We start from the raw sequence: 13,117 nt of genomic DNA on the forward strand, positions 1-13,117 counted from the left end.
CCACAGTCACACAGTGAAAGAGCAGAGACCAAATCCTGAGTGGAAAACTCAGGTTCTTTCCTGCCACACAGGGCCAGGCCCCCGGCTGGTGATTCTGTGTTCCTTCTAATATCTCAGAACTGTCCTGGTCTCCATTGTTTCCCTTCTCAGCCACCTTTCGATCCTTACAATGGATGTGTGGAGTTAAGAGATGAATTTAGGAAAGTCTTTTAACGTTGCGCCCCCCAGGCTGCTCTCACTGACAAGGGAACAGCACCCCCTGGACGGGTTGTCTCAGACCTTAGAAACTACCACAGCATTTAGGCTTTGGATGATTTAGCAACGGCCTGAGGCAGTGGAGATTTTCTAGATTGAAAACTGTCAGAAAGTGAGTTTGACTATACGCTTCAGTAAAGTAGTTACTGCCTATTTAGCACAAGAGGGTGATGTCTTGTATTTGGGGAATCATACATACCGTGATCTATTTTCAGACCAAATAATGAAGTGGCTGTATCTTCTCTCACTTTATCTTGGTATCAGGGTGACCCTACCAGAAGTTGCTATGTTGTAAGGTCGTTTATACTCAACAGAGAACAAAACGACTTGGCCATGAATGTCAGATCACTCTGGACATTAAGACTGTTTTTTTCTTTTTCTTTTTAATTCTTCATGTGGGTCATAAAGTTTTTGGAATTGCTGCACTGCAATTCTTCTATATGCATTCAAAGCAACTGCCATTTTCAAGTTAAAAATAAGCATATAAGCCAGGCTCTGGTGGCTCACACCTGTAATCCTAGCTACTCAGGAGGCTGAGATCTGAGGATCACGGTTCAAAGCCAGCCCGGGCAGGAAAGTCCGTGAGACTCTTATCTCCAATAAACCATGAGAAAACCAGAGGTGGAGCTGTGGCTGAAGCTGGTGGAGCGCTAGCATGAGCAAAAGATCTCAGGGACAGTACCCAGACCCTGGGTTCAAGCCCATGACCACCACGAACAAAAAGAATAACTGCATAGGTAGAGATAATGGTGTACTTATGGGAATTTTGATTAACGGAAAACTGTGCCATCAGCAGAGCTGGCTGTGTTGTGCCGGCTCAGTCTGTGGCTCCTCTGTCTGTGCAAGTGTATTTCTCCATATTCCTTACTTGAGAGCGAGTCAGTCTGTTTCCCACTGTCTCCCTTCCGTCCAGCGGACTCCAGTCACCATTCCTTTAGAAACATCTTTGGTCGTGATAGTATGCTTCATACTTGGTGCACGTGTGTGTGTGTGTGTGTGTGTGTGTATGTGTGTGCACGTGCGCGTGTTTGTGTGTGTGTCTGTGTGTGCATGTGTGTGTGTCTGTATGTGTGCGTGTGCGTGCGTGCGTGCATACATATGTGTATTCTTGGAATCAAACCTTCAGCCTCACACATGCTCGACAAGTGTTCTGCCACTGAGCTTCACTCAGAGCTTTTATTTTTCCTTTTTCTTTGTACTTTGACTCCATTAACTTGGAGATGTTCAACTTGTTTCATTTGACTAAAACGTTTAAAGGGAGAGAGTGAGGGGCTGGAGGGGTGGAGGTGTGGGGTGGAGGGGCTTGGGCGGAGTTCTGTGTGTGGTCACGGGAGTGTGCTGATGAGCAGACAGGCCTAGAGCAGGATTCTTGGCTAGTATTTGTGAACTATGACCTCATCTTTCTTAAAAGGCCACACAAATAGAGTGAAAATGGAAAATATATGTTCATATTTTCTTTAAAAAGGGCCTTTCATCCTGAGTCTTGGCTTTGTCCTCAGTTTGGGTCTGTGTGGCTCGGAGCCTCTCGGGGCTAGGAGTGACACCGGTTTGTTCTGCTCTGCTCCTGTGTGGGGCGGGGCTGTCAGAGGCTGGCAAGTCAAGCTTTTCTGTCTTTGTTTTCTGCGACACTGAGCATAAGGGATTCATCTCTCTTACAGCTAGGATGTGCTGGTTGTGGTCTCATAAATAGGGAGAGAGCCAAGGACTGACTGGAAATGGAGGAAGAGTGGCTTCCTATGTGGGGCAGACGGGGCAGGCAACAGGAGGCGGTGTGAGCCTTACCGCGTCGGCCAGCATCTGCTGCTGGAGAAGGAGTTGCTGCTTCTGCTCTGCGATCTGTTTCTGCAGCGTCTGTTTCTTCCCCATCAACTGCTGATTCAACAAGGATTGCTGGGAGTTCATGTAGCCACTTCCAGTGTTTGGATTCGAGCAGGCGTTGGGAGTTGGACTGGGGCCCGTGTTCTGGCCCACCACAGAGTGTTGATCCTGAAGAAGAGAAGGGGGGGGGCGGTGGATTGTGAATTAAAAGAAGAAAAATGAAGCACAAAAATCAAATCCTTAGATTACAAACGTTTTTCCCAGTGTCAAAGTTCAAGCATGGCTAAAGGGTTGGACATCAGGGACTTGCTTGCAAAACGTGGAAGAAACAACTGCGTGTAGCAGCAACAGAAGCAGGTGGGTTACTGAAGCTGGGCCGTCAGATAGCTCCCCAAGACGCAGGGTGGAATTTCTACATTCCAGAAGGTGTTCATGGAATCTCAGAGAAACACAGCATACAAACATAGGCACGATTTCAAGAACAAACACAGAATAACAAATTCTTCTTTTTTACCCTAAACTTTGCATGTATTATTGTTAATGATGTTTTAATTCATGCATTTAAAGTTGAGTGTTTCAGGCAGAAGGCATTTATGGAATAAAAGACTACACAATTCACCGACAATGAGAAAGCATTGATTAAACACTCAAATTGCACAGCCAGACATCAGTGGCTCACAACTATAATCCTAGCTACTCAGGAGGCTGAGATCTGAGGAGCACAGTTCTAAGGCAACCTGTGCAGGAAAGTCCATGAGAGTCTCATCTCCAATAACTTACCAAAAATGCTTGAAGTAGAGCTGTAACTCTAGTGATAGAGAGCTAGCCATAGCAAAAACATCTCAGGGACCACCCAGGCCCCAAGTTCAAGCCACAGGACAGGCACAACAACAAAAAAAATCAAATTGCATATACAATAAATTTGGATAAGAGGATGCTAACCATTTTTAGGTAATGACAAATGAAGACCCTTTGGGCAGAAAGCTCTGGCCAGTCAGGTATTCTCCTTGATTCTCAGCAATGCGTTGGAGTGAGCTGACAGACAGCTGTGGGTACAAGAAGACTAGCAAACATCGCCCTCATCTTGGAGAGTTTATGGTCCAGTAATGAACAAAAAAATCCGCCTGAATATATAAACCCTAGAAATCATAAAACCACATTTTTGCTGGTATGGCACAAGCTCGAGGCTGAAGCTCCGACCTCTGAAGACAGCCTTCTACCTAGCGGCTGTTGTGCTGAAGTCCTGCCTGGCTGCCCGGCAGGACAGGGCACTGCTGAGGTGACTCAGGATGCAACAGACCACCTCCGACTCCCACCTGCACGGGTACGTGTACAACAGAAAAACAGGTAAAGCGCTCTCAGGACACCTGTGGTAGTAGGATCATGGGATGGAATGCTCATATGTGGAAATTCTGTTTTTTCCTCAAGTGTACAAAAAAAAAAAAAAAAGGAAAGAAAGAAGAAGAAATCTTGCCAGCAGTGGTCCATCCACACCTATAATCACAACACCTGAGAGGCTAAGGCAAGTTCCAAGCCAGCCTCGGCTCTAGGCAGAGATCCTATCCCAACCTCCCTCCATTTTACCGCCTGAAAAACAAAAGCCAGCAGTCTGAAACTTGGCAACTTGGCCCTGGTATGTCCAATTGAGTGCTCTTGATCTGTCTGAATGAAGAAAATGCTGAGTTTGTCACACAGGATAGGCCTGCTCATGTTCTCGTCCTAAAACAACAGTTACTGTGTGATTATGACCAAACTCCAAGGAAACCTAGAGACTGTGGACGTGGCTTTCTCTTACACGCCTTTGTTCCAGGGAGAGGAGACGGGTCTCAGCCGGAATCGGGGCAGTGCCAGCCACAGCCCAATTCCATGCCCACTGGAAAACCCTACGGGCCTTCGTTTTCAGGTTGTACACCCGCACTGCTGGGGGGCAGCTTAGTCCTGGTCTGAAGGATGTTAGGAACCCGCTTGGTGAGTCCTCTACATGATATCCAAAGCTTTAGGCTGGAGATGATCAAAACATGGGCACAAGTAGACGTGTGCATATGGATGCATGTTTTAACGTACAGAAAGTCTCCTTCCCCAAGCTTATTGCATGACGGGTTTGGTATCTTGACCCTGGAAGGCCACAGAAGCATGGGAGGGTAAATTTACTCACCAGGGTAAATTAGGTACTGAAACCTGATCGAGAAGAAAGGGAACATTTGAACTCTTCCAAGGGGCATTATTTTTTCTTCAACACAAAGTGCCAGTTATTAACTGTGTCTTCCCCAAAAGGTGATTTGAAATACTTTTGAATAAAATGTCAAAATGAAAAAATTTAGAACAAACGCATCATCTCAGCCTTTCCAGCTAGTTCCGCTAATTTAAAATTCTATGATAAATATTTAAAGAGATAGTTTATATAAGGAAACTCTTGTAAATATCAGTAACAAAGAGTGTGGGAGAGGCCTGGCCATTGGGTCCTGCTTTGATAAAGTCTCTGTAAACCACAGTCATCTGTGAGCTCCTTTAGGAGGACTAGTAAAGGAAAACACTGGGAGAACCCCTCTCTTTCATATTGTAATGCGAGAGTCTACCAGGCAGGACTGATCTGAGCACAGGACAGGACAGTCCTGAAGTGTCAACAAAATAATCTCCATTTTGCTGAAGGATATGAAATATTGGGACTTGGAATTTGTTCCATTTCACGGTTAAAGCAGTTTTGTGGGCTAAGCCTCGTGTCACAGTCACTTCCACGAGGAGTCAAAGTTTGGGGGCCTGGATTGTTCTCTTGTTTCTAAAATGAATTCTAGAGAGTATTTGTGTTCTTCTAGGCTCCTGGGGAAAACGGCTCTCTGTTTCTCTTGTTTGGAAAGGGGAATATTTAATGACACCTCCCTCCCTGCCCGCCCCCCCCCCCCACAGAAAATGAAGTAATGAAAATTGCTGAGATCCAAGAGAGTGGTTTGGCCCTTGGTTTTTCTTGGCTTCCAAAACCAGGCATCTGCAATTTGCAAAACAAATCCAAGATGCAGTACCCAGTGGGGCACATCTGTACGTCCATCTCACAAATGGGCGTGCAGTCGATCAATCTTTTTGCTTTTCTTCCTTCTTTACTGGTCTCCATGAACTGCCTGACTGTTCCTGCAGGCTATTCGTGTTCTGGGCTGTCTGCGAGTTCTCTCTCTCTCTCTCTGCCTTAACTGTTTCACTTCTTCCACATGCTAGGAGGCCCTCTTGCTTTAGAGTCGCTATTGGGGGCACAGGTGGTCCGCTAGTTGTGGATGACTGAAATAACCAGAAGCTCCTCCCGGTGAGAGAGAGGGATTCGTCGGTGGTTTGGGAGTGAGCCTGGGGAAAGAGCTGCAGAGCTGTCTCGGGGCTTCAGGCCTTCAGGGCCAGCAAATGATGACACAGTGATCCAAGTCTGGCCTCCACCTTTTCTGGTCATTAAGATGACATTCACTTACTTATTGTCTGTGCAGCTCTCACACAACAACAAACCAATATTTGTGGTGCACACCTTACGGCTCACAAAGCTGATAAGACTTGCTGTCTGACCGTTTGCAGTGCGTTTGTTGACCTCTGCTCTATTTCTATACTGCCATGTAGTGCTAGATAGTTTCTTTTACACTCGACTGGGGGAAAAAATGCCATTGAGAAAGTACCCAGAAATTCTTGGAAGTAACTGGCAAGCTGGGAATAAAACACTTATCACGAGACCTGCTGACGGCGTTCTCTACTCTCGCAACCATTACCAGCTCTGGGAAATGAAAAGGCATCTGAGATCCTTCCTCTGGCTTCAGTTTCCTGAGGAAGACATGGCTCTGAAAGGCTGAGGGCTGCCTGGTGCAAGGTCACACAGCTCACTGGGAGAACAAAGCATGGACATACAGCATGGAGAAACAGGCAGAAGAACATCTTTGCTGGGAAGAACTGCCCCTTGTCTGACCGACCCGCTCCGGTCTCTGAGGACGAGGTGCTGAAGAGGTGAGCTCTCATTCTCCTTAGTCCTCTGGGATTTTGAGCGGCAGCTGTCCTTTCCTCTGTGGAATGGGGCACTTCCCTGATCTGATCAGAGTCCCATCCAGATGGCTCTGCGGTCACCAGAGCCAGCCCTGTGAAACCTGATGTTTCACTCACTGGGACACCGGTGAGTTCTCAGCCTCTGGGGAGGCACAGAGACCCGTTCCCGAGTGAAGCAGCAGCGTGGGGTGAAAACTGCCCGGGAACAACATGTCAGGGGTCAGGCTAGCTCGGGGGAGGAATAAGACATTTTGTCTTAAAAGAGAAACGCCAACTTTAGAAGGACTCCGTGGCAGGGCTGAACTGTCTGCCTCTCACGCAGTGGTTTCAAACCCTTCCTTGTAGCACTGTGCTACGACTCCTCTCGCCTCCACAAACACCATACGGCTAACAAGTTTACCCACAATTCACATATTCTCCAAACAGACACAGCCCCTCCAGCAGCAAGGCTGAGAACTGCAGACTCATGTATGTAAGTGATGTAATGAACTGGCGCCTCCTGCTCACCTCAGGTAGTGCACATCAATGTAACAGAACGGGGTCTCCTGGCTCACCTTTCATTCTCCACTCAGGCTTACGAGCAACCATGGCTCCTTATTAGAGATCAAATCCTGGGAGAGTGGCCTACAAGGCCGTTGGCGATCTGAACTCCGTGCCTTCCTCATTCTGTACTTCATTGATATTAAACTCCATGCAACTCTCTGCACTCTTGTAATTCTTTTCTCCACGTTTGGCTTTTCTTTTTGCTGGTTAATGAAGACTTTCCTACCTAGGCTGGCTGTGGAGTGTGATCCTCAGATCTCAGCCTCCTGAGTAGCCAGGATTACAGGCGTGAACCGCTGGTGCCAGCCCAACTGTGGTTTTAAGAACAAACTGAGTAAAGTGAGTGAAATGCTTAGGCTTTCAGCTTCCTAGACACCAAACTCTTTACAAATGACAAGATCTATGGTATTCAACATAACAGCACAAATGCAGTATGCTTTCAGGAAGTTGTCATTTATGCTGAACTATTATTTGTTTCTATAATTTTTATATTCTAAGAGTCTGTCCCTTGTGACCCGTGAAATGTGTTAATTTTAGTCATTTTATAGCCTCTTTAGTCCTTACATTCTCCAACATTAAACACAGAATTTAGATTATAATCTCAAAATTCCATTCTAGCCCTAGGATTGTTGAAATTCCATTTTTATTTAATCAAGTAAGCAGTAAATACCACTGTAATGAAATAATTCGAGTTATTTTTTCATTGAGTCTAATACAACCTAGCAACAGGACATAAAAGTTATGTCTGTATAATAAGCAAGTAATAGACTAATTCAGTTGGGAGTTGGAGAGTGGCTGGCTAGCTTGCTCTCTTGCTCTAACGCAGGCTTGGGTGTAGAAATGTGGCTAGCTTGCTCTCTTGCTCTAATGCAGGCTTGGGTGCAGAAGTGTGGAAGAAGCTGGGCTGAGTTACGGACATGTTCTTCTGGAGAAATGTGGAAGGTACAAGGTAGAACAGGTAGCACTGATAATAATGTCTGACTTCCCAAATGATGATGTAAAAATGATTTTCAATTTTCCCTGATTTTGTAGAAAAGAGAAAACCTGCTAATTATTTTGCTAGAGATAATCTATAATCTTCAAGTCTCTATTCCGGTCTAAAATATACAAAAGGTATCAGCCTACAAAATGGCTTAAAATTCTGTCCGATTTCCTTTTGTGAGAAATGAAAGAGTGTCTTAATTATTGTCAGTTGTCTAATTGACAGACGTCTAGAAGGACTAATGAAGTGTAGTGACTGTGGTCAGTCTTCAAAGGTATTTCATCTACTCTGTTAGGACGTGACTAGCTCTTGCCCATGCATTATTACAATGACTACAAGAGCATTAGGGAGGAGCCTCTTTGGATTAAGCCAGCAAGCCACTAAATACTCCAGTGTGACTTCAAACAGCTGTGTTCTCCCTAAGGATTGCCAAGGGATGAACTTCGAAGAGTAGAGGTTTCACTTGGATCAACCCCCTGAAAAACAGGCTACCTACCAAGTCTTATTTATGCAAACTGTATGAACACATGTCATCTTCAGGGTGTCAAAGTAATGTTTTAGAAAGATGAAAGCCTCCAGTGAAAGGTGTACTGTGGAGAAAAATGAGAAAGTCAGTTCTGTTGGTCTATCTTTTCTATTGACATTGATCAAATTAGCTTCATAAACTACAGCCAGATGAGCCATTCCCTTATGGCTAAAAGTCTAGAAGAAAGTACTTGGGATTTAATTATATTGATAAGATTGGGAAGACTCTCTCTCTCTCTCTCTCTCTCTCTCTCTCTCTCTCTCTCTCTCTCTCTCTCTCTCTCTCTTCCCCTCTTTCTCTTTTCCTCTCTCCCTGCCTCTGTTTCCCTCTCTCTCTCCCTTGCACACACAGACACGCAGACACAGACACACATGCACACACACAGAACATCTAACCTTTGTTTCTCTGTGTTTGGTAGGAATTGCCAGGTGTGAAGCCTGAGTTTTCATTTTCATCCACCCAGATCTCAAGCGTATCCTCATGCTGCAGGCTGACTTCATCTGGACAGGGCTCAGCACAAGTCAGTGCGCCCTGTGTGACCGTAGTCAGACCACACCCCATCACATCTTTGTTATGGAATAGGTCAATTCTTTCTGTTTTTGTGCCAGGACTGGGGCTTGAACTCAGGGCCTCGAGCTAGCCCTTAGTTTTTTTCCCTTAAGACTGGCTCTCTACCACTTGAGTCCTATCTCTACTTAAAGCTTTTTTGCTGCATATGTAGAGATAAACATCTCATCTTCCTGGACGGGCTGCACACCCTTCTAAGTAGCTAGGATGACTGGGTGAGCCAGCAGCACCTGGCAGTTTACTTACATTTTTTCTTACTTACATCAGGGTTATTTCAAGAACATATTTCATTCATGTACCTACTCATTAGTACAAACAGCCTAATAGAAATACTTGGTATTATTTGTTGTCAAATTTTAAAAAAGTATTTGTTTGTCTGTTTTTAGGTCTGAGACAGTTACTCAAACTCGGTACCTGATGCTTCTACTCACTGGCTATCGCTCCACCAACTGAACCACGCCTCCAGCCCCAAAGGAAGTACTTTGAAATCAGAAATACTTCACCATAACATACATTTTTTATTACTTAGATGTTGGTATATCAAAAATTCTTCATTAAGATGATGAATGTCAATGTTGGATTTACTATGTCTTACCTGGGAGCACTAATGGTTATTTGTCAATGTGTGACACACTTTTGCTTACAATTAAAGCCTTGCACACAAGTCCAGATGTGCGCACAGGTGAACTTCCCACCTCCTCCTTCGAGCAGCTCGGTTGCACGGTTTCTGTTATTTGTAACCGGGAACAGAGCCTTGGCTGGAACAAAGTTGTCCTGTGAATTTTGGGTCTGGCAAACATTTGTGGCTTGGGGTCCTTACTGCTGGCTGGTGAGGGGAGGCCGATGGCCTGTGCTGCCAGCGGTGTTTACACTGTCATGAGCTTTCCAGTTCCATGTGGTCCTTTTTTTTTTTTTTTTTAAAGGATATACATTTGTAACTGCAGCATTTATTTAGCAGCTGGCTAGATCCAAATAACAGTTCATTTAGTATAAGCATTTCTGAATATTTAAATAAAAACTGTGACTAAATGTAAGCCAACTGGATCCCCTTTAGAATTTGAAAGTATTGCTATTCAGCTATCCTGAGTATGAAATAAAAGAAAATGAAATTGCTAGTTTCTCCATAACCTTAGCAGAACCTGGACTAAGAATATAAAATGTTATAGCAATCACTGAGTATCATGGAAACTTAAAGTCAGCCAACTATTTGCATATATATATATATATATGTTGTCTCAAAAATACTTAACTGAAGCAACTAAATCAACTTTTTGGTATTAGCAAGAAGCAACTTATCTAATACTACAATCTGATTTCCTTGAAAGATTTTTATTGAAGTTCATCCTATTACTCTACTTTCCCCAAGGTGTTTTCTTCAGTTTTCTCCTCATAGAAAAAGCTGTGGCGATGCTACTGACATTCTAATATCAGTTCAAAATGTTGTTCTTTGCAAGGCATTGGGCAAATACTAGTATTCCATTTTAGAAAGATGATGTGCTATTAAATATTCTGAGGGATAATTCAAATGTTTTGGGTTCTTTAAAGAGAAACTAAATATCAGATATGTGAATATGAAATTGACTAGCCACAGGACATATGGACAGAAGGGCAGTCCACTTGCCTTAAAGCTTTAAAGAAACTTATCAGAGCCGGGTGCCAGTGGCTCACACCTGTAATCCTAGCTACTCAGGAAGCTGAGATCTGAGGATTATGGTTCAAAGCCAGCCAAGGTAGGAAAGTCCATGAGATTCTTATCTCCAATAAACCACCAGAAAACCAGAAGTGGAGCTGTGACTCAAGTGGTAGAGCGCTCACCTTGAGCTGAAGAGCTCAGGGACAGCGCCCAGGCCCAGAGTTCAAGTCCCATGATCGACTTAAAAAAAAAAGAAAAAGAAAGATCAGAACCAAATAGGACTGAGTGAGATGGCGGCTTTCCATGCACAGCAGTCCTTTGCCCCTCAGCACGGCAACTTTCCCTTCATCAGTCAATTACATCCCAACCTGCTCTTCACTTTAATCGGTTTTCAAGCAACTGGTTTTCTCCCAGATAATTAATATGCAACTTCATCATACACACTGCTATAAAAAGTGGAGGGGTTACTGTTTCTGTGGGGATCTGGATTTAACTACATTTATTATTCAAAGAGCAGAGACTGGTACGTAAGGAGTGTTGGTTCAAGTTAATGCTAACAAAACCAACTGGTATACTTAGAACTACCTAGGGCTTCAGTGAGTAGAAGAAACAGCTTAGATCTTGGTCTATGTACTCTTGCTTAGGAAAAGCAGGGAGAATGTGGTGATTCACCAGGAGGCATTTATCTCAGTAAAGGAAGGCTGTCCTGTTTCTATTCAAATGCAAAGAGCAACTCACAGTCCAGCATAGAGTGATTTATTTTGCTATGTTTTTTCCCACCCCAGGATTACACCAGCTATTTAGAAATGTTCAAGGCCAGCCTTTCAGAGGGGTCAGGTTCTCCTCCACATAATACCTATGGTCAAGGATGAGAAGCCCGTGCTGGCTGCCAGGATTTATAAAGCTGAGCCACTGATGATGTTCTTGGATTACAGTTCCATGAGCTGAATCAGGAGCAATTGTGAGCTCTGAGTATGATCGACTCACTGCAGATTGCAATTCTCATAAGTAACTATTCTCGTTGTTACTATTACTGTGGCAAACCTCCAGATTTCTTTCTTTACATTACCCCACTACAGCATCGTTTGCTTAGCGTGTACTAATAGTGCTATAGATGTTCATGCATGCATCTATGTTGTATACACACAGACACATATACACACATGTTGTATGCACACATGTAAACAGTGATCATTTTCTTAAGAAAACCAGATTTCTATTCAGATATTTAAGTGCAAAGCTGATTTCCATGTTTGGGAGCATTTAAAGCACCTGTGCTAATTGGACTTCCCCAGTTCCCCAAAGGCTCAAGTGGCAGAGCACCAGCTTTGAGCAGAGAAGCTCAGAGAGGCCCAGAGAAAGGGTAACACAGCTTGACATGTGGATTTCTGAATACAAAGGAATGCCATAAAGAGAAGGTATGTGTGTATGTGCCTATGTGTACGTGTGCCTATGTGTATGTATATGTATGTGTTTGTGTGTGCTGAGACAAGGTCTCTATCTGCTTCATTTATTATGGTAATTATTACTATTATTAAACATTTTTAATGTGATTTTTTTTTTTTTGCCAGAATTCAGCCACGTTGCTTGCTTGTTTGTGAGTACTTCTGGCTGGAGTGCCGCTAGGTGAACAGCATGGTGGTGAACAGTGTGCCAGAAGCTTCTTCTCCAGGGGCCACTAGCAGGCACTGTTACCGTGGTTTCACCAAGTTCACTGTGGGGCTGAAAGAGCAGAGCACTCCCATCCGGGGACCAGGAACAGCCCGCAATCTCACAGCAAGGAAGCCACAACAGCTCCCCCTCCCCCTCCTCCCCCACCCCCTTTCCGCCCCGCCCCCCCCAGCCGTGTTCAACAACCCAGCCTTGAAGAACAAGGCTTGACAGTGACTAAGCACCAAGCAGCTCCCTGTTCCCGGCCGTCTGGTGCACTTCCTCTGACGGACTGAGCCCCCTGGGTGACCGCAGGGCAGGCCTGGCATGCTCCTCACCATTTCAATTTCAAATGCTGCCAGTGTCCACAGACTTTGTGTGTGCACTTCTCTTCACTTTTATCCTGAGCCTGGCAAACTCTGAATGGATACGGGGGGTGAACACAACAGGCCGTTTACTTCACATCTGCTTACTAGGTTACGTGTGAAGATGGAAAGGAATTGATCCGACACTATTTTCTAGAATAAGCATCAGAAACGTGTTCCTTCGGCAACACACTGAGGAGTGGGAGTGACACCGTGGCTACTGTCTCTGCACGCACAGCTTCTGAGCAGAGGCAGCGTGGCGCTTGGGGAGGCGTGACCTGCTCCCGCAGCCCTCTCTCGGGTGCTCTGCTTCTGGGGTGCAGCAGTGCCACACTTGGCAAGCATTCTCATGAATGTTGAGTCAGCTGCGCAGGGGCTACTTGTCTAGCAGCCCCGTGGTGGGGCGTGCCTGTGGGAACAGGCTGAGGTGGGGAATCTGTTTTCCCTCAAATCCCTGATGTGTCTGTGATGCCTGTGAATGAGGAGGTCAGTGGGGCGGGAAGGTTGATAATAAGAGACAGATTTAGGTTAAGTTTTGGCGTAAAGGAATCAGCCGAGCAATACATATTCTCTTGCCAATAACAAACACCATAGTTAGTAAACAACAAATTGAGATAGCCTTTGGGATTCTTTATATCTATTAACTTTATTCAAACTGCTAGGGATTAAGTGAAGTCAGGTCTCCAACGGTTCAGAGTAATTTTAACTAATATATCTAAACTACAGAAAACAGGAAATCCAGTCACAAATGATAAAAGCACACTCAGCACTTA

General features: G+C 44.7%; 1 protein-coding gene across 2 annotated transcripts in view; it reads right to left on the reverse strand.

The window, feature by feature from the left end:
• Window positions 1–13,117, reverse strand: part of LOC138809797 (mastermind-like protein 2) — a 226,718-nt gene that overhangs the window by 7,102 nt on the left and 206,499 nt on the right. For both annotated transcript variants that reach the window (XM_069996786.1, XM_069996776.1), the window contains one exon: window positions 2,038–2,241. In XM_069996786.1, coding sequence (XP_069852887.1) covers window positions 2,038–2,241 — 204 coding nt within the window. The remainder of the gene's footprint in view (window positions 1–2,037; window positions 2,242–13,117) is intronic.

Source organism: Dipodomys merriami, unplaced genomic scaffold (genome assembly GCF_024711535.1).
Source record: "Dipodomys merriami isolate MVZ:Mamm:240054 unplaced genomic scaffold, mDipMer1.0.p SCAF_103, whole genome shotgun sequence".
NCBI lineage: Eukaryota > Metazoa > Chordata > Mammalia > Rodentia > Heteromyidae > Dipodomys > Dipodomys merriami.